Raw genomic sequence first — 23448 nt, 5'->3', positions numbered from 1 at the left:
TTTATCAAGCAAACACAGTACGCCAATTTCCAGTCGTCCGCCATTACGGGTGGTTTATCAAAGAACACTAAAAAAGAGGAATCATGTGTTATATATTGCCGAATTTCTCCCGTTGACATTTTGGCAGTATGCCGCCTTATCGGCAAGTATTGGCTGGTTTCTAAGTTCCCTAACACAACGGAACAGGCTGATCTCTAACGGAGGTTCTCGTGACACTTGGGATACACGGGTTCGAACCCTGGGACAGACACAAATCTTACCATATTTGTTGGATGAAAATTCAGGATGGAAATCTGATATAGAGTTGACAGGTATGGATTCATTTTGGTGACGTTATGATAACTTAAACAGATAGATACTGAGGTATAGAAGAAAATCATGGTCAAGTTCCGTTTATCGACGAGGAAAAAAATTGAATCTCCTTTCAAAAACAACATATGACTATCTATTGGAAAATGTCTTAATCAATGTATTTTCACTTCAGTTTTACATATCTTCAGAGACTAGTGGAATATTTAACTATAGTGATATGTTGATGGAAATGTGAATGTATTCAACTGTACCAGTATCATAGTAAGTAGGTAGTATAGGGGTACCTAAATCTCATTTGTCTACAACTCTATAAACTAGTTAATGTATTCAACTGTACCAGTATCATAGTAAGTAGGTAGTATAGGGGTACCTAAATCTCATTTGTCTACAACTCTATAAACTAGTTAATGTATTCAACTGTACCAGTATCATAGTAAGTAGGTAGTATAGGGGTACCTAAATCTCATTTGTCTACAACTCTATAACGTAGTTAATGTATTCAACTGTACCAGTATCATAGTAAGTAGGTAGTATAGGGGTACCTAAATCTCATTTGTCTACAACTCTATAAACTAGTTAATGTATTCAACTGTACCAGTATCATAGTAAGTAGGTAGTATAGGGGTACCTAAATCTCATCTGTCTACAACTCTATAAACTAGTTAATGTATTCAACTGTACCAGTATCATAGTAAGTAGGTAGTATAGGGGTACCTAAATCTCATCTGTCTACAACTCTATAACGTAGTTAATGTATTCAACTGTACCAGTATCATAGTAAGTAGGTAGTATAGGGGTACCTAAATCTCATTTGTCTACAACTCTATAACGTAGTTAATGTATTCAACTGTACCAGTATCATAGTAAGTAGGTAGTATAGGGGTACCTAAATCTCATTTGTCTACAACTCTATAACGTAGTTAATGTATTCAACTGTACCAGTATCATAGTAAGTAGGTAGTATAGGGGTACCTAAATCTCATTCTGTCTACAACTCTATAACGTAGTTAATGTATTCAACTGTACCAGTATCATAGTAAGTAGGTAGTATAGGGGTACCTAAATCTCATTTGTCTACAACTCTATAACGTAGTTAATGTATTCAACTGTACCAGTATCATAGTAAGTAGGTAGTATAGGGGTACCTAAATCTCATTTGTCTACAACTCTATAACGTAGTTAATGTATTCAACTGTACCAGTATCATAGTAAGTAGGTAGTATAGGGGTACCTAAATCTCATTTGTCTACAACCTCTATAACGTAGTTAATGTATTCAACTGTACCAGTATCATAGTAAGTAGGTAGTATAGGGGTACCTAAATCTCATTTGTCTACAACTCTATAACGTAGTTAATGTATTCAACTGTACCAGTATCATAGTAAGTAGGTAGTATAGGGGTACCTAAATCTCATTTGTCTACAACTCTATAAAGTAGTTAATGTATTCAACTGTACCAGTATCATAGTAAGTAGGTAGTATAGGGGTACCTAAATCTCATTTGTCTACAACTCTATAACGTAGTTAATGTATTCAACTGTACCAGTATCATAGTAAGTAGGTAGTATAGGGGTACCTAAATCTCATTTGTCTACAACTCTATAAAGTAGTTAATGTATTCAACTGTACCAGTATCATAGTAAGTAGGTAGTATAGGGGTACCTAAATCTCATTTGTCTACAACTCTATAACGTAGTTAATGTATTCAACTGTACCAGTATCATAGTAAGTAGGTAGTATAGGGGTACCTAAATCTCATTTGTCTACAACTCTATAAACTAGTTAATGTATTCAACTGTACCAGTATCATAGTAAGTAGGTAGTATAGGGGTACCTAAATCTCATTTGTCTACAACTCTATAAACTAGTTAATGTATTCAACTGTACCAGTATCATAGTAAGTAGGTAGTATAGGGGTACCTAAATCTCATTTGTCTACAACTCTATAAACTAGTTAATGTATTCAACTGTACCAGTATCATAGTAAGTAGGTAGTATAGGGGTACCCAAATCTCATCTGTCTACAACTCTATAACGTAGTTAATGTATTCAACTGTACCAGTATCATAGTAAGTAGGTAGTATAGGGGTACCTAAATCTCATTTGTCTACAACTCTATAACGTAGTTAATGTATTCAACTGTACCAGTATCATAGTAAGTAGGTAGTATAGGGGTACCTAAATCTCATTTGTCTACAACTCTATAACGTAGTTAATGTATTCAACTGTACCAGTATCATAGTAAGTAGGTAGTATAGGGGTACCTAAATCTCATTTGTCTACAACTCTATAACGTAGTTAATGTATTCAACTGTACCAGTATCATAGTAAGTAGGTAGTATAGGGGTACCTAAATCTCATTTGTCTACAACTCTATAAAGTAGTTAATGTATTCAACTGTACCAGTATCATAGTAAGTAGGTAGTATAGGGGTACCTAAATCTCATTTGTCTACAACTCTATAACGTAGTTAATGTATTCAACTGTACCAGTATCATAGTAAGTAGGTAGTATAGGGGTACCTAAATCTCATTTGTCTACACCTCTATAACGTAGTTAATGTATTCAACTGTACCAGTATCATAGTAAGTAGGTAGTATAGGGGTACCTAAATCTCATTTGTCTACAACTCTATAACGTAGTTAATGTATTCAACTGTACCAGTATCATAGTAAGTAGGTAGTATAGGGGTACCTAAATCTCATTTGTCTACAACTCTATAACGTAGTTAATGTATTCAACTGTACCAGTATCATAGTAAGTAGGTAGTATAGGGGTACCTAAATCTCATTTGTCTACAACTCTATAACGTAGTTAATGTATTCAACTGTACCAGTATCATAGTAAGTAGGTAGTATAGGGGTACCTAAATCTCATTTGTCTACAACTCTATAACGTAGTTCATGATGTAAGGGAATGAGGTGATTTAGTTTAACAGATGTATACAAAGAAAACAAGACTGCTATAAACCAACAGGACAACTCGGCGATTATCTTACAACACAGGGTACTATACATCAAAGGCGACATGATTAGAGTTAGTTTGATCTGAAACTGGTCACAACTCTGTAGTAACAATAGTCATGTTTACTGTCTTGTGATAAATCACATTAAAATGTTATGGGAGTTAAAGGATTATTTATGTTGACCATCAGACCTTATATATACCATACAAACTCGTACTATATATACCATACAAACTCATACTATCTATACCATACAAACTCGTACTATCTATACCATATAAATCATACCATATATATACCATACAAACTCATACTATCTATACCATACAAACTCATACCTTATATATACCATACAAACTCATACCATATATATACCATACAAACTCATACTATATATATACCATACAAACTCATACTATATATACCATACAAACTCATACTATCTATACCATACAAACTCATACTATCTATACCATACAAACTCATACTATCTATACCATACAAACTCACACTATCTATACCATACAAATCACACTATCTATACCATACAAATCACACCATATCTATACCATACAAACTCACACTATCTATACCATACAAACTCATACTATCTATACCATACAAACTCATACTATCTATACCATACAAATCACACCATATATATACCATATAAACTCATACTATCTATACCATACAAACTCATACTATCTATACCATACAAACTCATACTATATATATACCATACAAACTCATACTATCTATACCATACAAACTCATACTATCTATACCATACAAATCACACTATATATACCATACAAACTCAAACGAGCAGACCCGACAAAAGGACAGCGGAGCAGACAAACGCAGACGAGGAGACCAGACAAACGCAACGAGCGAGACCAGACAAACGCACACGAGCGAGACCAACAAACGCAGACGAGGAGACAGACAAAACGCAAAACGAGCGAGACCAGACAAAGCACAAACCCGAGCGAGACCAGACAAACGCACACGAGCGGACCAGACAAAGCAACACGGCCAGACCAACAAAACACACGAGAGAGAGACCAGACAAACGCAGAGAGCGACCCAACAAACGCAAAACAGCGAGACCCGACAAAGCACAAGAGAGACCAGAAAACGCAAGAAGCGAGACAGACAAACCAAAGGGCGAGACCAGAAAGCACACGAGCAGACCAGACAAACGCAGACGATCGAGACCAGACAAACGCACACGAGATCCAACAACCAAGAACAAAACTCAACAAAGCACCAGACAACAACGCACACGAGCGGACCAGACAAAGCACACGAGAGAAACCATACAAACGCACACTACCAGACCATACAAAGCACACCAGACGAGACCAACAACTCACACTAGAGAGACCAGACAAACGCACACGAGCGAGACCAGACAACAAACACCCCGACCAGACAAAAATCACACGATAGAGAACAGACAAACCATATATAGACCAGACAAATCACACTATCGATACCAACAAAGCACACCAAGCATACCAACAAACACACTATCATACCATACAAACACACACTGTCCATACCAACAAATCACACTATATATACCATACACAAACTCATACTATCTCTACCATCCAATAACTACTATATCTATACCATACAAACTCACACTATCTATACCATACAAACTCACACTATACATATACCATACAAATCACACTAATATGTAATGACATCATACTATATCTATACCATAAAACATATCTATTAACTCTCAATTGATCGCTTTGTTCACATGTAAAGAAACAATTAATGATATAATTATAGTGTCCAGAGCTATCATTTTGATAATAACTCGTGCCGTTGTGAAAAGAGTGTTATTCAATAGCGCTGATATTTAAAATATTTCTAGTTAAAAATACACCAGCAGATTGCTTTAGCAATGCAAAGTGAATTTGAAGAGTAAAGTGACACAATTTGCCTCCAAAACACTTGAATCTTAGATCCTTATTAACTACTTAGGAACCGTATACCGTCTACTACAGTATGAACGACCCCTGAAGTTCTGATACACTCTGTACTACTATAACGGGATAGTTTGGTTTCTGTGTCAGATATTGGTCAGTTTACCATACGATCGCCCTTCAGATAGCTCGATACCCGTCAATACAGTATTAACACAAGTACTTGTATATGCTATTGGTGTCTATTTTAAGAAGACGACTGCTTGACGGATAAGACACACGGGTAATCACAGGGTGAATTTAGCTATACCCATACTTAATGGCCGATCACAGGGTGAATTTAGCTATACCCATACTTAATGGCCGATCACAGGGTGAATTTAGCTATACCCATACTTAATGGCCGATCACAGGGTGAATTTAACTATACCCATACTTAATGGCCGATCACAGGGTGAATTTAGCTATACCCATACTTAATGGCCGATCACAGGGTGAATTTAGCTATACCCATACTTAATGGCCGATCACATGGGTGAATTTAGCTATACCCATACTTAATGGCCGATCACAGGGTGAATTTAGCTATACCCATACTTAATGGCCGATCACATGGGTGAATTTAGCTATACCCATACTTAATGGCCGATCACAAGGTGAATTTAGCTATACCCATACTTAATGGCCGATCACAGGATGAATTTAGCTATACCCATACTTAATGGCCGATCACAGGGTGAATTTAGCTATACCCATACTTAATGGCCGATCACAGGGTGAATTTAGCTATACCCATACTTAATGGCCGATCACAGGGTGAATTTAGCTATACCCATACTTAATGGTCGATCACAGGGTGAATTTAGCTATACCCATACTTAATGGCCAATCACACGGGAAAGTTTATCTAAATACTGGTGGACCAATGTTGACTTCCTCTTATTGTGGGACACTTATTTAACTTTGAATCAGATGGTAACTTTTTGCTATTATAAATAATTAGTTAGTGTGATTAATATTGATACCTGTAGTTATCATATCAAGAAAGATGTTTAAAACATACCAATGATAAATGGGTGTGTATCTCGACAGTATCATTCTCGGACATTGTCTAGAGTGACCACTATGTAAATGTGGCCCTAGAGTGACCACTATGTAAATGTGGCCCTAGAGTGACCACTATGTAAATGTGGCCAAATCATGCTGTAGAGTATTATATCACAGTACAGGAATGGGCGTGACGTCATGTCAGAGAGAACAATATTTGTCTTTTTTAAATTCTCTCCATTCCTAGCGAGATTAACTCATGTCTAAGGTGCTATTTTTGGATTTGATCTTGTAAAAACTATTTTCGATGTTACGTTAAAAGCATTACATACCATTGCATTGATATATTTGAATCTGATGTAACTTGTAAAGATATCGACTTCAACAAGGAAACTATCCCCCACCTTGGATCATTTTTGTTGTTGATATAAACGTTCCATACGTATATGTACCTAGGTGCCCCTCCTGGCGTATAAGGATATAGGGTTTATTAGCTGTCACAAATCCTACTTTTAAACATCGAGCTCAATGTGTCAACTACTTGCCGTATTGATCGCTGTTTATATGGTCAGATAAAACAACCCATTTAGCTGTTCCCTAACCTGTATGTAGCTGATAAGCTTATGAATTTTACAGATATTTAGGACACCACATGTGTGCACTGACAATGGTTCGGTTAAAGGTAAATGGTTTGAACCGATATTATCAGCCTATTTTGAAATCAATCATTCCAATCAGTGATGGGACAGAGGAGCATCATCGCTATATAACATCTCCTGGGACATGTGCCCACACGATTTCCCTCCCGAATATCGTGACGCATACAGCCAAACAGCATACCTACAACATACCATGTATATAATTAAAATAATACAACTAGAGTTTTTCTACAAATAAACAGTTCATTTTTAATTAAAACATGGAAGTATTTACCATTATTTCTTAAGTTTATCAATTGAATTCAGCATGTTTTATGATCTTAATTAATCTGCTTTTCCTTTCTGGCTGTTCTTATCATTTTCAGTGAGAATTTTCTCTTATTTCTTTATACAAGATGACAAAGAAGTTCAGTGAATATAAAGGCCTTCTATTTCAATTTCAACAAATTCATTAAATAAAGAAAGGGGAAAACACTTTCTAATGCATAAAATAATATACATTAAGTATGAGCTAATGGTGAAACTTTTCTTTTAAATATGAAATAACAATGAAGGAGTTTTCTGATTTATAAATTATGATTCTCTTCGTCAACAACTTAGAGATTAAACAATATAAATAAGCTTAATAATTTGAAAAACAAGAGAAAACTAAGTAAAGTCCGGTCAATTTGCTCAAAACATAGCCCAAAATGGGACAACATAATTAACAAAGCCCAAAATGGGACAACAGAATTAACAAAGCCCAAAATGGGACAACAGAATTAACAAAGCCCAAAATGGGACAACATAAGTAACAAAGCCCAAAATGGGACAACAGAATTAACAAAGCCCAAAATGGGACAACATAAGTAACAAAGCCCAAAATGGGACAACATAATTAACAAAGCCCAAAATGGGACAACATAATTAACAAAGCCCAAAATGGGACAACAGAATTAACAAAGCCCAAAATGGGACAACATAATTAACAAAGCCCAAAATGGGACAACAGAATTAACAAAGCCCAAAATGGAACAACAGAATTAACAAAGCCCAAAATGGAACAACAGAATTAACATAGCCCAAAATGAGACAATAGAATTAACATAGCCCAAAATGAGACAATAGAATTAACATAGCCCAAAATGAGACAATAGAATTAACATAGCCCAAAATGAGACAATAGAATTAACATAGCCCAAAATGAGACAATATAATTAGCATAGCCCAAAATGAGACAATAGAATTAACATAACCCAAAATGAGACAATAGAATTAGCATAGCCCAAAATGAGACAATAGAATTAACAAACCCAAAATGAGACAATAGAATTAACATAGCCCAAAATGAGACAATAGAATTAACATAACCCAAAATGAGACAATAGAATTAGCATAGGCCAAAACGGGACAACAGGATTAACATAGCCCTAAATGGGACAACATAATTAACATAGCCCAAAATGAGACAACAGAATTAACATAACCCAAAATGAGACAATAGAATTAACATAGCCCAAAATGAGACAATATAATTAGCATAGGCCAAAACGGGACAACAGGATTAACATAGCCCTAAATGGGACAACAGAATTAACAAAGCCCAAAACGGGACAACAGAATTAACAAAGCCCAAAACGGGACAACAGGATTAACATAGCCCAAAATGGGACAACAGAATTAACAAAGCCCAAAACGGGACAACAGGATTAACATAGCCCAAAACGGGACAACAGAATTAACATAGCTCTAAATGGGACAACAGAATTCATTCTTGGTTTTTGGAACAGTGGGTTCTTATCATAAGAGGGGAAAAGTCTACCAAAATCGAACTTTGCAAAAATGTCTTAGGCCTTCTAGAAAATAAAGAAAATCAAAAATAATATTGAAAATCAAATTTTACCAATTATGCGTCTTTTTTTCTTTTCTTTTTGTTTTTGTCTTATGCCTCAACAAACATTGAAAACATCATTTTATGTCATTTGGCCTGAACAGTTAAATTTTTTTTTTTTTTTTTTTTAAAGTCCACGATACTATTTAAGCTAATTTGCAGAAAAAAAAGTCATCATAAAATAGATGTCTGCATGAAATAAATATGAAGTTTAACAGTCACACACTTTTTATTCAAAATTATGTATCCTCTGTTCTTGAATATTGGTCATAATGACGGGAAAGAAAATATCTGTTTTATAAAATCATTTTAACCTTCATTCTCATTAATCATCACGGCCATATTATTTTAGTAATTCATGACAAATGTTTTTTTAGCAATCAGATAAAAACAAAACATATAGACCCATTTTTGTTGCTTATTGTGATGTTTTTAACAGTTTGATAAATATGTGCAGGAAATGGTTTCATGAGCTTTTCAGCTCTAGCTTTTCATATTATTCAACTTCAATTGGGAAATCATTCAATATGGACTTTGAAACCGTTCCAAATCAGCCCCACAGGCCAACTTTAACACAAAGTTAATAAATCTCATTGGCATAGAAGAAAATCTTTTCGTTAAGAAAAATAAATACATATACCCTATTAAAATGCATTTATTCAAAGCTAGTGTTGATATTAATTATCATTATTTTTTTTCTTCTCTCTTAAAATGCAATAAAAGCCAATATATTCAACATTTGAATGCTTTTAATATTTATGGTGCAATATTTCGTTAAAGCAGTAGTTCCTATTTATATGTGTGCTCTATTTGTATTACACATGGTCTGGTCATTCAACCCGTATATCAGTATTATCCAATAATTGAATATTACACTTCAAATTTAGTCCAGTAAGCAATTATTCTTATTTTCATGACAAAAATTAGGTCGAAAAAAACATTCACCCAAATGTTGATTTTGGTAGATTATTTTTTTCTGTTACAATGATAAGTCAAAATATAAATTTTGATGCAATTTCGTCCCCGACATAAACCCTAAATTGACTCGACTAATATGAAAACCAATATGAAATCTGAAGATCTATCAGGAACACTCTGAGAAATAGTGTTGAAATAAATTCAATTATCAAACTTCAAAATGACTGCCTGTCGGTCATCTTATTTACCCAATTAGTCTCAAAATAAACCATACACTACTGAGACCAAAGGGAAACATACATATGAAATGAGAAAGATCCATGAAGACATTTCTGAGAAATAGCGATAAAAACCTTCAACTGTCAATATCAAAAAAGATATAAATTGATCATGCACAACTAAAGATCAGAGGGACGAATCTAGGTGGGAAAAAGCGATAACAATTGGATTGTTTACGGACGTCCGGACGGACAGCAGACGGACGACATATCATGGACGAAAAGCGATTTTACATAGCCCATCATGTGATGGTGGTGGGGGTAATCAGACGGTGGGATAAAAATGTATACGATTAATGCTACCCACGGTATAAACATATCTCATATCAAAATAATCTTCTGTCTTCAAACTAATTATTTATCTAATATCGATTTGATCAAAGAAATTACATTGTATAACTTTTGGAGGGTGGTAATAACATATGTAACTTTTGGATAACTGTTAGAAGGTGATACTAATATAGAGTATATAACTATTGGAGGGTGGTAATGATACAGATTATATAACTATTGGAGGGTGGTAATCATATATAATATACAACTATTGGAGGGTGGTAATGATATAGATTATATAACTATTGGAGGGTGGTAATGATATAGAGTATATAACTATTGGAGGGTGGTAATAATATAGAGTATATAACTATTGGAGGGTGGTAATGATATAGATTATATAACTACTGGAGGGTGGTAATGATACAGATTATATAACTATTGGAGGGTGGTAATGATATAGATTATATAACTATTGGAGGGTGGTAATGATATAGATTATATAACTATTGGAGGGTGGTAATAATATAGATTATATAACTATTGGAGGGTGGTAATGATACAGATTATATAACTATTGGGGGGTGGTAATGATATAGAGTATATAACTATTGGAGGGTGGTAATACTATAGAGTATATAACTATTGGAGGTTGGTAATGATATAGATTATATAACTATTGGAGGGTGGTAATAATATAGAGTATATAACTATTGGAGGGTGGTAATAATATAGATTACATAACTATTGGAGGGTGGTAATGATACAGATTATATAACTATTGGAGGGTGGTAATAATATAGAGTATATAACTACTGGAGGGTGGTAATGATACAGATTATATAACTATTGGAGGGTGGTAATGATATAGAGTATATAACTATTGGAGGGTGGTAATAATATAGAGTATATAACTATTGGGGGGTGGTAATAATATAGAGTATATAACTATTGGAGGTTGGTAATGATACAGATTATATAACTATTGGAGGGTGGTAATAATATAGAGTATATAACTACTGGAGGGTGGTAATGATATAGATTATATAACTATTGGAGGGTGGTAATAATATAGATTACATAACTATTGGAGGGTGGTAATGATACAGATTATATAACTATTGGAGGGTGGTAATAATATAGAGTATATAACTATTGGAGGGTGGTAATGATACAGATTATATAACTATTGGAGGTTGGTAATGATATAGATTATATAACTATTGGAGGTTGGTAATGATATAGATTATACAACTATTGGAGGGTGGTAATGATATAGAGTATATAACTATTGGAGGTTGGTAATGATATAGAGTATATAACTATTGGAGGTGGGTAATGATATAGATTATATAACTATTGGAGGGTGGTAATGATACAGATTATATAACTATTGGAGGGTGGTAATGATACAGATTATATAACTATTGGAGGGTGGTAATGATACAGATTATATAACTATTGGGGGGTGGTAATGATATAGAGTATATAACTATTGGAGGGTGGTAATGATATAGAGTATATAACTATTGGAGGGTGGTAATAATATAGATTATATAACTATTGGAGGGTGGTAATGATATAGATTATATAACTATTGGAGGTTGGTAATGATATAGATTACATAACTATTGGAGGTTGGTAATGATATAGAGTATATAACTATTGGAGGGTGGTAATACTATAGAGTATATAACTATTGGAGGTTGGTAATGATATAGAGTATATAACTATTGGAGGGTGGTAATGATATAGAGTATATAACTATTGGAGGGTGGTAATAATATAGAGTATATAACTATTGGAGGTTGGTAATGATATAGATTATATAACTATTGGAGGGTGGTAATGATATAGATTATATAACTATTGGAGGGTGGTAATAATATAGAGTATATAACTATTGGAGGGTGGTAATGATATAGATTATATAACTATTGGAGGGTGGTAATGATATAGATTATATAACTATTGGAGGGTGGTAATGATACAGATTATATAACTATTGGAGGGTGGTAATGATATAGATTATATAACTATTGGAGGGTGGTAATACTATAGAGTATATAACTATTGGAGGTTGGTAATGATATAGATTATATAACTATTGGAGGGTGGTAATACTATAGAGTATATAACTATTGGAGGGTGGTAATGATATAGATTATATAACTACTGGGGGGTGGTAATGATATAGATTATATAACTATTGGAGGGTGGTAATAATATAGAGTATATAACTATTGGAGGGTGGTAATGATATAGATTATATAACTATTGGAGGGTGGTAATAATATAGAGTATATAACTATTGGAGGGTGGTAATGATATAGATTATATAACTATTGGAGGGTGGTAATCATATAGAGTATATAACTATTGGGGGGTGGTAATGATATAGAGTATATAACTATTGGAGGGTGGTAATAATATAGAGTATATAACTATTGGAGGGTGGTAATGATATAGATTATATAACTATTGGAGGGTGGTAATCATATATAATATACAACTATTGGAGGGTGGTAATGATACAGATTATATAACTACTGGAGGTTGGTAATAATATAGAGTATATAACTATTGGAGGGTGGTAATAATATTGAGTATATAACTACTGGAGGGTGGTAATGATACAGATTATATAACTATTGGAGGGTGGTAATAATATAGAGTATATAACTATTGGAGGGTGGTAATGATATAGATTATATAACTATTGGAGGGTGGTAATACTATAGAGTATATAACTATTGGAGGTTGGTAATGATATAGATTATATAACTATTGGAGGGTGGTAATACTATAGAGTATATAACTATTGGAGGTTGGTAATAATATAGAGTATATAACTATTGGAGGGTGGTAATGATATAGATTATATAACTATTGGATGGTGGTAATACTATAGAGTATATAACTATTGGAGGGTGGTAATGATACAGATTATATAACTATTGGAGGGTGGTAATCATATATAATATACAACTATTGGAGGGTGGTAATGATACAGATTATATAACTACTGGAGGTTGGTAATAATATAGAGTATATAACTATTGGAGGGTGGTAATAATATTGAGTATATAACTATTGGAGGGTGGTAATGATATAGAGTATATAAATATTGGAGGGTGGTAATAATATAAATGTTTAACTTTTGGAGGGTGGTAAAAATATAGATGTGCAAGTTTTGGAGGATGGTAATTATGTAAATGTGTTACTTTTGTGGAGGGTGGTAATAATATAATGTGGATATTTTGGAGGATATTAATAATATGAATATGTAACTTTTGCGGTGGGTGGTAAAAAGTTTCGGTGAGATACACATTCCTCTGTATATATCAATGACTATGAGCACTTAATTAACTATTACACCAATAAATAACAATACAACAATCTTTATACAATAACAATACAACAACAATCTTTATACAATAATAAAAAAACATTCTTTATAAAAATGATAAAATCAAGAACATTCTTTATACAACAATAAATAACAACATTCTTTATACAATGATAAAACAACAACATTCTTTATACAATATTAAAACAATAACATTCTTTATTCAATGATAAAACAACAACAATCTTGATGCAATAATAAAACAACAACATTCTGTATGCAATGATAAAACAACAACATTCTTTATACAATAATAGCACAAAAAACAATCTTTGTACAATAACAAAACAACATCAATCTTCATAATAGACATAAAGTTGAGAAGCACCTTCCAAAATAAATTAAGACCAGGTAGAGTATATACCGTGTCGTCCATCCTTCTAAGACAATTAGAGAATCAAAACTAGCATAAATAACTGATGATTTCATCGAGTTTTTACTGTTTTATTAATAAAGTAAAAATAAGCGTGAAACTTCTGAACCGACCTACTTAAACAGGAATTAAGACATGTCCTAAACTTCAACAGATATATTTAAGAATGACCTAAACTTTAACAGATATATTTAGGAGTATCGCGAACTTTAACAGAATTTAAGACGTACCATGAACTTTAGCAGGAAGTTTAGGTATATCGTGAATAGGGAACACATGCATAACAACAATATCTATTACGTGACCTTAAATACGGCTGATGTCGTCATTAAAACGCCCGTTGTAAACTTATTTCCCTGTAAAATGAATGACTTTCTTATCAGACTGATCTAGCCAAATTGCCATGTCCTATAGACGTATCATAGCAAACTAGAACTGGAGCACGTGTGCTGTAATATTATGTAAATATTGATAAACATTTGAGGAACAAGGAAGGACTGGAATACACACGTAGACCTGTCAGTAGTATTGATATGACAAAATTATATATTACTGTGGAATATCTGTATCTAAAGTACATGGATATATCATCAAATCAACTTAAAGCCTCGATCTGTTCTTCTAGTGTTAACATCAGAAGCGTAATTTTCAATATTTCTATGTACAAATGTAATAATAGGTTCATCGATACTCCTTGATCTCAGATGTCATGATATGCTTGCTATGAAGTTAATAAGTTGCATTTTCTCTTGAAGCTTAATTCGACACACTATCAGATATGTGAGGCTGAGCAACGAACAACGACTTGAAATTAGTTCTTCCAGTCCCCACGCCTTCCCTCGTCATGACTATTTCGTCTTTGATAGCTGGGTGCCTCATCGCTATCTTCATAACGACTGGTGTGTTAACTGATTCTGTCACGGGTTCTTATGTATATTTCTAATATATAGATACAAAATAATTTCAAGTGTGCACGAAATTATGTTAGACCGATCATTGGTTACTACGTACCGAATACTTCTCTTAATTTACTTGTACGTTTGTTTCCTTAAATCATATGCAATAACCAAAAATGAGAATAGACAACATTTTGACATGGATTTGTCATTCTATTGCAGTACATGGGACATGTATTGAGAGCCTGGGAGGGATAGCTCCCGCTTTTGTTCAAGTCAACGAATCAGAAAGTAGTGAGTAGCCTTAGTCTGGTGAATGTCCTGTGACAACTGTAATGAAATATAGTTCACAGCCAATGTAGGGTACACACCCAGTATATCATACACTGATTCTGATAAAATAAACTCATGGTACATGGTTGTGATATAATAGACTCGTGGTACATGGTTGTGATATAATAGACTCATGGTACATGGTTGTGATATAATAGACTCGTGGTACATGGTTGTGATATAATAGACTCATGGTACATGGTTGTGCTATAATAGACTCATGGTACATGGTTGTGCTATAATAGACTCATGGTACATGGTTATGGTATAATAGTCTCATGGTACATAGTTATGATATAATAGACTCATGGTACATGGTTGTGATATAATAGACTCATGGTACATGGTTGTGATATAATAGACTCATGGTACATGGTTGTGATATAATAGACTCATGGTACATGGTTGTAATATAATAGTCTCATGGCACATGGTTGTGATACAATAGACTCATGGTACATGGTTGTAATATAATAGACTCATGGTACATGGTTGTAATATAATAGTCTCATGGTACATGGTTATGATATGATAGACTCATGGTACATGGTTATGATATGATAGACTCATGGTACATGGTTATGATATAATAGTCTCATGGTACATGGTTATGATATGATAGACTCATGGTACATGGTTATGATATAATAGTCTCATGGTACATGGTTATGATATAATAGTCTCATGGTACATGGTTATGATATGATAGACTCATGGTACATGGTTATGCTATACTACTTCTGTAATATATACTAATTGACCCTGTAACCTATGTTTATTCTTCGTCATTTCTCAATTGCTACTAAACGTCGAGGATTTTTTTTGTTTGTTGTGCAGACACCGTCATTCTACACACGACAAACCTACCATCGCTGATTTGGAACTTCACTATCAGTGAGGTTGACGGTGTAAACGAACCAAAACAAGTATCTGGAACACGACCTGCTAACGAAATACATCAACATCTCCGTGTCTAGCACCAGCGTGGACCTTTCGCTAATCCAGCCACTTAACACGGAATACTTCTGCCAATTTTACGTATGTAAAACTCATGTGTACGATCCACTACAAGCGGATTTTGAAGTTTTAATTTTAAGTAACGCATTCTTATAAAAACAGGCGAAGTTTGTAATGATTAATTGGAAGTAAAAAGCAGTTTTGAAACCATGGTTGATTCTAATAATAAGTAATTAGATAGGATACAATATACAAGAGAATTAAATCATGATAGTTTATCATAATCCATTAACAGAAATAATCATATTGAAGATATTACAACACACGGGCGGAAAACTGAATAGTATATAATTTTGTATGTATGTGACATTAAGATGTTAATGACAAACTGTATGGTTTCCTACTCTGTACTGATAAACCAAGCTTCATTGATCCTGTTTTACAGAACACTCAGTTATACTCATTCGTCATCGGTGTTAAATGTACAGATCCCGTGGCTGGTTCCAAAGCCATACCTTTGGTGGGTATATTGTTACCTTGGCGTTTCCATGGGAACGTGTTTAATTATGTATACACAACCCTCTACTGTCATCAATACTTATACAGTTCATGTATATACTTTCTTGAGTCGAGGCAGCACATGTTTTAAAACCGTTTGAACAATAATTATGTATGAACTGTAAAATAATAATATTGTCATTTATATTCAAGATAAAAACAAGAATTGATATTTAATAGCATGTCATGGTGATAGTATCTGTCAAGTCCAAAATACACTTTCTCTTGAGCGATATTTGTTAATTATGTCATGGATTTATATCTAAACGTTAGTGTCCTTAGCATGGGGTATCTTCATAACCTAATTGTAAAATATTGCAGAGTTTTACGGTGAGCAACATTGAAGTGGATGAATTCAAACCCGAGTTTGCGATACAACCATTACACGTTGAAATACCAGAGGTAAAAACGCAAAATTTATCAACATCAAACAATAAGAAATTATCAGAGAAAAAATTCCAATTTGTATCAAATAATACTGAACAACAATATATTATTATTAATTACAATTAATTAGTACAATAGTGGTTATATTTATTTCAGAATACTATTGTATTAACACATTAGCACGTTAACAATATTGTTTTATTCATGTTAGAATTTATAAAACCTTTCTCCCTCTTTCAGAATTCACCTGTTGGAACGACATTGATACTTCTCAATAATACCCTTAAGGATGACGACTGTCCGCCTAACATCGGACGGAATACCATCCGACTCTCCAGCTATACCATTGATCCACAGGTATTCCATTTGACCAAAAATTATCCATATCAAAATTGGGTAAACTAGAACACAAAAAGATATAGAATTCAAATAAGTGAGGGCTTCTAAATATAAAAATGGCTACTAAAGATTTATAACCCCAATTCAACACTGGAATATATACAAATGTACAGGTACAATAAAGGACAAGTTATTGAGTTTAACAAGAGAGTAATAAAAGGGTTCCCATGTATTATCACAACAATGTTTAATAAAGATGACATCATAGATGCAATTAATCATAATCATTCGCTATTTATACAATTAATAACAATCACGATTATCAACAATCATTCGCTATTCATCAGAAGAAATAAGATGTTTTCAACAGAATACTTGCGAAATTCGACTAGATAACAGTAATAGATGAATTGTTCTTTGTCCAAAATGTAAAAACCAGCATGTGAAGGTGAATAGATAAAATTAAAAACCTGTCAAACAAAGACAGAATAGGAACAAAGACCTGCCAAGCAAGGACAAAATAGATAAGATAATATTATCATTCCGTCAATAGTGATGACGACGAGATAATATCATCACCCCATCAATAGTGATGACGACGAGATAATATCATCACCCATCAATAGTGATGACGACGAGATAATATCATCACCCATCAATAGTGATGACGACTAGATAATATCATCACCCCATCAATAGTGTTAACGACGAGATAATATCATCACCCATCAATAGTGATGACGTCGAGATAATATCATCACCCATCAATAGTGATGACGACTAGATAATATCATCACCCCATCAATAGTGTTAACGACGAGATAATATCATCACCCAATTGTGATTGCGACCATAACATTCCATGTATATTTATCAACATGTATATTTATCAACATGTATATCTCGAAACCACGATTGTCGAAGTCGACATCTTTGTTAGGAATCGTTATTTAGGGAACATAACCCTGGTAACTATGGCCGTGTCCACAAACGGTTTATTAGTACTCTATCTTTTTAAAAATAACTATCAATTTTACTAGTGATTTTAACATGTTGTATGTACTTATTGAAAAAAACATATGTGTAATAGTTTGAATCATTAAAGACGCGGTTACATCAATCTGAACATGTTTGATGATGATAACACCATTGGTTAACAGGTAAACGGAATAGGCATTGTGGAGATCAGACTCGGAAGTGTTGGTGACGTCGTGTTAACACAAACAGTAGACTTTGACAAAGAGTATGCTAAGAGACAGCCAGTGTACTTCATGGTTAACGTGAGGGTAACGGTAGGTATACCTTACGTTAATGTGAGGGTAACGGTAGGAATACCTACTAATTAAGCTTTGATGATGTACTTCATGGTTAACGTGAGGGTAACGGTAGGTATACATTACATTAATGTGAGGGTAACGGTAGGTATACATAACGTTAATGTGAGGGTAACGGTAAGTATACATTACGTTAATGTGAGGGTAACGGTAAGTATACATTACGTTAATGTGAGGAAAACGGTAGGTATGCATAACGTTAATGTGAGGGTAACGGTAAGTATACATTACGTTAATGTGAGGGTAACGGTAGGTATACCTTACGTTAATGTGAGGGTAACGGTAGGAATACCTACTAATTAAGCTTTGATGATGTACTTCATGGTTAATATGAGGGTAACGGTAGGTATACATAACGTTAATGTGAGGGTAACGGTAGGTATACATAACGTTAATGTGAGGGTAACGGTAGGAATACATTACGATAATGTGAGGTAACGGTAGGTAAACATAACGTTAATGTGAGGGTAACGGTAGGTATACCTTACGTTAATGTGAGGGTAACGGTAGGTATACATAACGTTAATGTGAGGGTAACGGTAGGTATACATTACGTTAATGTGAGGGTAACGGTAAGTATACCTTACGTTAATGTGAGGGTAACGGTAGGTATACATTACGTTAATGTGAGGGTAACGGTAGGTATACCTTACGTTAATGTGAGGGTAACGGTAGGTATACATAACGTTAATGTGAGGGTAACGGTAAGTATACATTACGTTAATGTGAGGGTAACGGTAGGTATACATTACGTTAATGTGAGGGTAACGGTAGGTATACATTACGTTAATGTGAGGGTAACGGTAGGTATACATTACGTTAATGTGAGGGTAACGGTAGGTATACATTACGTTAATTTGAGGGTAACGGTAGGTATACCTTACGTTAATGTGAGGGTAACGGTAGGTATACATTACGTTAATTTGAGGGTAACGGTAAGTATACATTACGTTAATGTGAGGGTAACGGTAGGTATACCTTACGTTAATGTGAGGGTAACGGTAAGTATACATTACGTTAATGTGAGGGTAACGGTAGGTATACATTACGTTAATTTGAGGGTAACGGTAGGTATACCTTACGTTAATGTGAGGGTAACGGTAGGTATACCTTACGTTAATGTGAGGGTAACGGTAGGAATACCTACTAATTAAGCTTTGATGCTGTACTTCGTGGTTAATGTGAGGGTAACGGTAGGTATATCTACTATTTAGCTTTGACGATTGCCACTTTTCCCTTAAATTAAAAGGCCATGTATTTATTTATCAAACTTCAGTATGTATATGTCTGTGGTTGAAAGATAGTTATTTTACGTATTATAAAAACATCATGTCTTACATCAGTTATATACAGTACACTGTATATGTATACAAATGACATGCTATATTTATAAACTTGGTTTAAGTTATAAACTTTTTTCTAGGATCCAGAGAATCGCTTAACGACAACAACTCTTCGAATAGACATAAAGGATGTGAACGACTTGCCTCCCGCTTTTGATGAGAACCCTTATAAATCTCATACAAGTATAACATACAGAGTACGTGACAACTGGTTTGTTTTTAAAGTTCGTCATAATACAACATACTGGTATCTCATATTGTTTTAAAGTGATTGATTATTGCTCTCAGGAATTTATTTGTACCCATCAAATTATCATTGCAATCGATATATCTCTGCAAGCATTGATAACTATAACATATATATTAATTGACCAGTCATAATTTACTGATTGATTAAACGTCCTGGTGCGTCCAATCGAATAATATTTTGTTTGTTTTAGGGGAAGTTGTCCGTTACACCTACTGCTATTCGTGCTGTCGACCAGGATGTTTCTATTAACTGCTCTATAGTATATAGTATAGTCCAAGGTAAGTCCATTGTAAAGTAAAGGGAAGTTACTCTCACACCAGACTCTTGATTCGTTATATAGCTTACCATATCTATAACAACTTTTTTGTTTATTTCGGACTGTAACAAATTCTAGTCACCAACATTATGCTTTATCACATTTACATATTCACTATAATGCGTTTCTTTACATTAATCGTATTTCCTTCTTTCCTTTCTGTGTTTTCGGTTGCCTGAGAAGGTGGTCTGTTTAGTCAATCTTTCAATATTGATTCCACAACGGGAGAAGTAACTCAAATCCTGGATGTCATGTCACGCGCAGACGTCATTCAGATACAGGTATATTCTGCAAACGTTTTACAATGACACCTGAATCTATGTGTTATCTGTCTAAAGTTGTGTTAGACACAGCTACTATAAACCTGAGATCGTTTTACTCAGAGATGTTATATTAATATAAATGCTTTCTTATATCTATTTAGCACTACATGTAAAATATTATCATCAAAATCAAAGCAATTCAATCAATAATTTTTTCTGTGTTTGTATTACCTGTAGGCAACAGAGAATTGTCCTGGTACGGTTCAACAGCGATCACGAACTGTTCCACTGTTAATTACGTTCAATAACAACACAGTGCACCTACCACCAGATTCTGGCAAGTCGACCGCCGAGGAAGGCTCAGATTTCCGGCTTATACTAATTGTTATCGGAGTTGTCGCCCTTGTTGTCATTATCGCCCTGTTGGTTGGTTTTTTGTTCTATCACAAAAGAATGTCACGTGCTGTACGTCCGGATCAGGATCGACCGGAAACTCCTCGCACTGAGGAGGAAGACTTAGACACCGATCGTTCAGGCAGTAAAGAAGTTCTTATCGACCCAATGATGCTTCCGACACCTACTGCAAAGAAAGGACAGTTACCTCCTTTGAATATGACATCAACGGGAACAGAAACAGATAGAAAGAAGAAGCGATCTAGACGGAGAAACAAGAAAAAGGAGATTGATATTTATGATGGTACTAGAGAATATGACATGGCTGCAGATCCCGACTTCTTCAAATCAACACAGAAAGACAAGATTAAACGATCCACGAGGAGCAAGGACAACAAAACTACGGATCCTAACCGGAGATTAACAGTCCAGAATGAATAGCCTGTTACAAAAGGATGCTGGCTTTGTCTTCTATTCTACAATGTATAGTAATCTGTCCATCATAAACAAATAATTTCTTCGCTACATCTCTTATTCTATGAAGTCGACTGGGTCGCTCTAGGCAGCGTATGGGCAGGTTCTAAGATTTAGAAAACTTGACATTTGATGACTGAAAATAACTGCTGTTGCTAAAGATTCTGTGTCTAAACAGTTATCATTGTATTGTAAGAGTGGAGTATGTTCAATGGACTGATTACAACACTTTAAATAGACTTCTATACAGCTGTGTACATGCCAGCAGAGTATGTAAGGTATATGTGATATTGAGTTAGCTGTGATAATTACCAATAAGTGTTTATAGTCTTGTTTCAATAGTCATACTGTTGTTTTGTCGTATACGTTGATACACTACTATAGCAGCATTCGAGATGGATATTCTGTCAATTGATCGATGACAAGCAGGTTCTTTGTGTGATATAGTTTGAGTCTAGCTCTTTTCAAATCCAATTTTTTGTTTGTTGTGCTTCGCCATAAATTGACAGTACGTAAACATAGAATTAAATTTGACTGCTAACGCATTACATGGCCTGACAATAAGTTGCTTATTATTATCAATGATATTGAATTTGAGTTGTTGTTCTCATATTAAAATTTAAGTACATCGTTCTCTGGCTATATATTGAATTTTTTATTTGAATTTTTATTTATTTGATAATTGAAATAACCATCAGACTTTTTTTTAAACTAGGATTAAAGGAAATGATAAAGGACTATGCTTACAATATCGAAACGTCATTATGTTCAGAACCTGTTCTTGTTTGAGATGCCAGTTAATTAATTGTATATAGTTTATACACTTAGTTCATTCCACTTGTTACATATATAGAAATCACTGCGTTTTTGCAGTATTAAGGATATTCAATAAGTGTTTTCTCATGTGAGGTCTAGTTAAACGTGACAAAGCTGATTTTCTGTCACTGACGTCGTATTGACGTGCAGTGTGATATGAGAGATGTCAATCCATATTACAAAGCGGATATGGCGGAGGGACCTGTGAATTCGTTAAGTGCCATTAATATGTATGAACATAAGTTCTCAGTGAAGGATATGTATGCATTAAACCGAAATATAGAAACAATAAATGTAGATCACCTGGACTGTCACTGGTAGTTTTATTTGTTAGCATTACATGTCATTGTTTGTTTGTTGTTTGTTGTTTTTTTTTTAAATAATTGCTCCCATGGTAAATTCTGTTAACTAGAACGGGATTCCATCTGAACGCAGGATTTTAATTCACTAGCTGCATTTAATAGTTTAACTTGTTGTTTTTCATAATAAAACATCATCGATCAAATTCACCAATTTAGTTGATCCCATTTGTATCAAAACACTTCAAAGTGAAACATCAGTATTGGCCACTTTAGCATTTATATTGTACGGATTGAGGGATGATTGATGTCGTGGACCCATTCGTTTGGTCATTGATACATAGGTACGTAATCGTTAAAACTAAATAAAGAAATCAACAAAGCTTGAATTTTGTTTGTTGTTTTTTATGTTTTGTTTGATATATTTGTGTTGCATT

General features: G+C 34.0%; 1 protein-coding gene across 2 annotated transcripts; it reads left to right on the top strand.

Moving 5' to 3' along the window:
- Nucleotides 1–23394, top strand: LOC117325103 (cadherin-related family member 1-like). Of its 2 annotated transcripts, XM_033881061.1 has the most exons (12): nt 1–311; nt 14809–14952; nt 15172–15243; nt 16120–16320; nt 16685–16759; nt 17119–17199; nt 17425–17541; nt 18684–18815; nt 20281–20397; nt 20641–20728; nt 20950–21047; nt 21267–23394. In XM_033881061.1, exons 8-12 carry the CDS (start codon nt 18795–18797, stop codon nt 21861–21863), a joined length of 921 nt encoding a protein of 306 aa, XP_033736952.1. In that variant the 5' UTR covers nt 1–311; nt 14809–14952; nt 15172–15243; nt 16120–16320; nt 16685–16759; nt 17119–17199; nt 17425–17541; nt 18684–18794; the 3' UTR covers nt 21864–23394. The 2 variants fall into 2 exon arrangements, with proteins under 2 accessions (XP_033736952.1, XP_033736943.1); XM_033881052.1 differs by lacking the exons at nt 1–311; nt 14809–14952; nt 15172–15243; ... (3 more) ...; nt 17425–17541; nt 18684–18815 and adding an exon at nt 18867–18908.
- The last annotated feature ends 54 nt before the right edge of the window (nt 23395–23448 follow it).

This window comes from Pecten maximus, chromosome 1 (assembly GCF_902652985.1).
Source record: "Pecten maximus chromosome 1, xPecMax1.1, whole genome shotgun sequence".
NCBI classification, from domain to species: Eukaryota; Metazoa; Mollusca; class Bivalvia; order Pectinida; family Pectinidae; genus Pecten; species Pecten maximus.
Note: the sequence above shows the minus strand (reverse complement) of the source record. Positions and strands in the feature narration are given on the sequence as shown.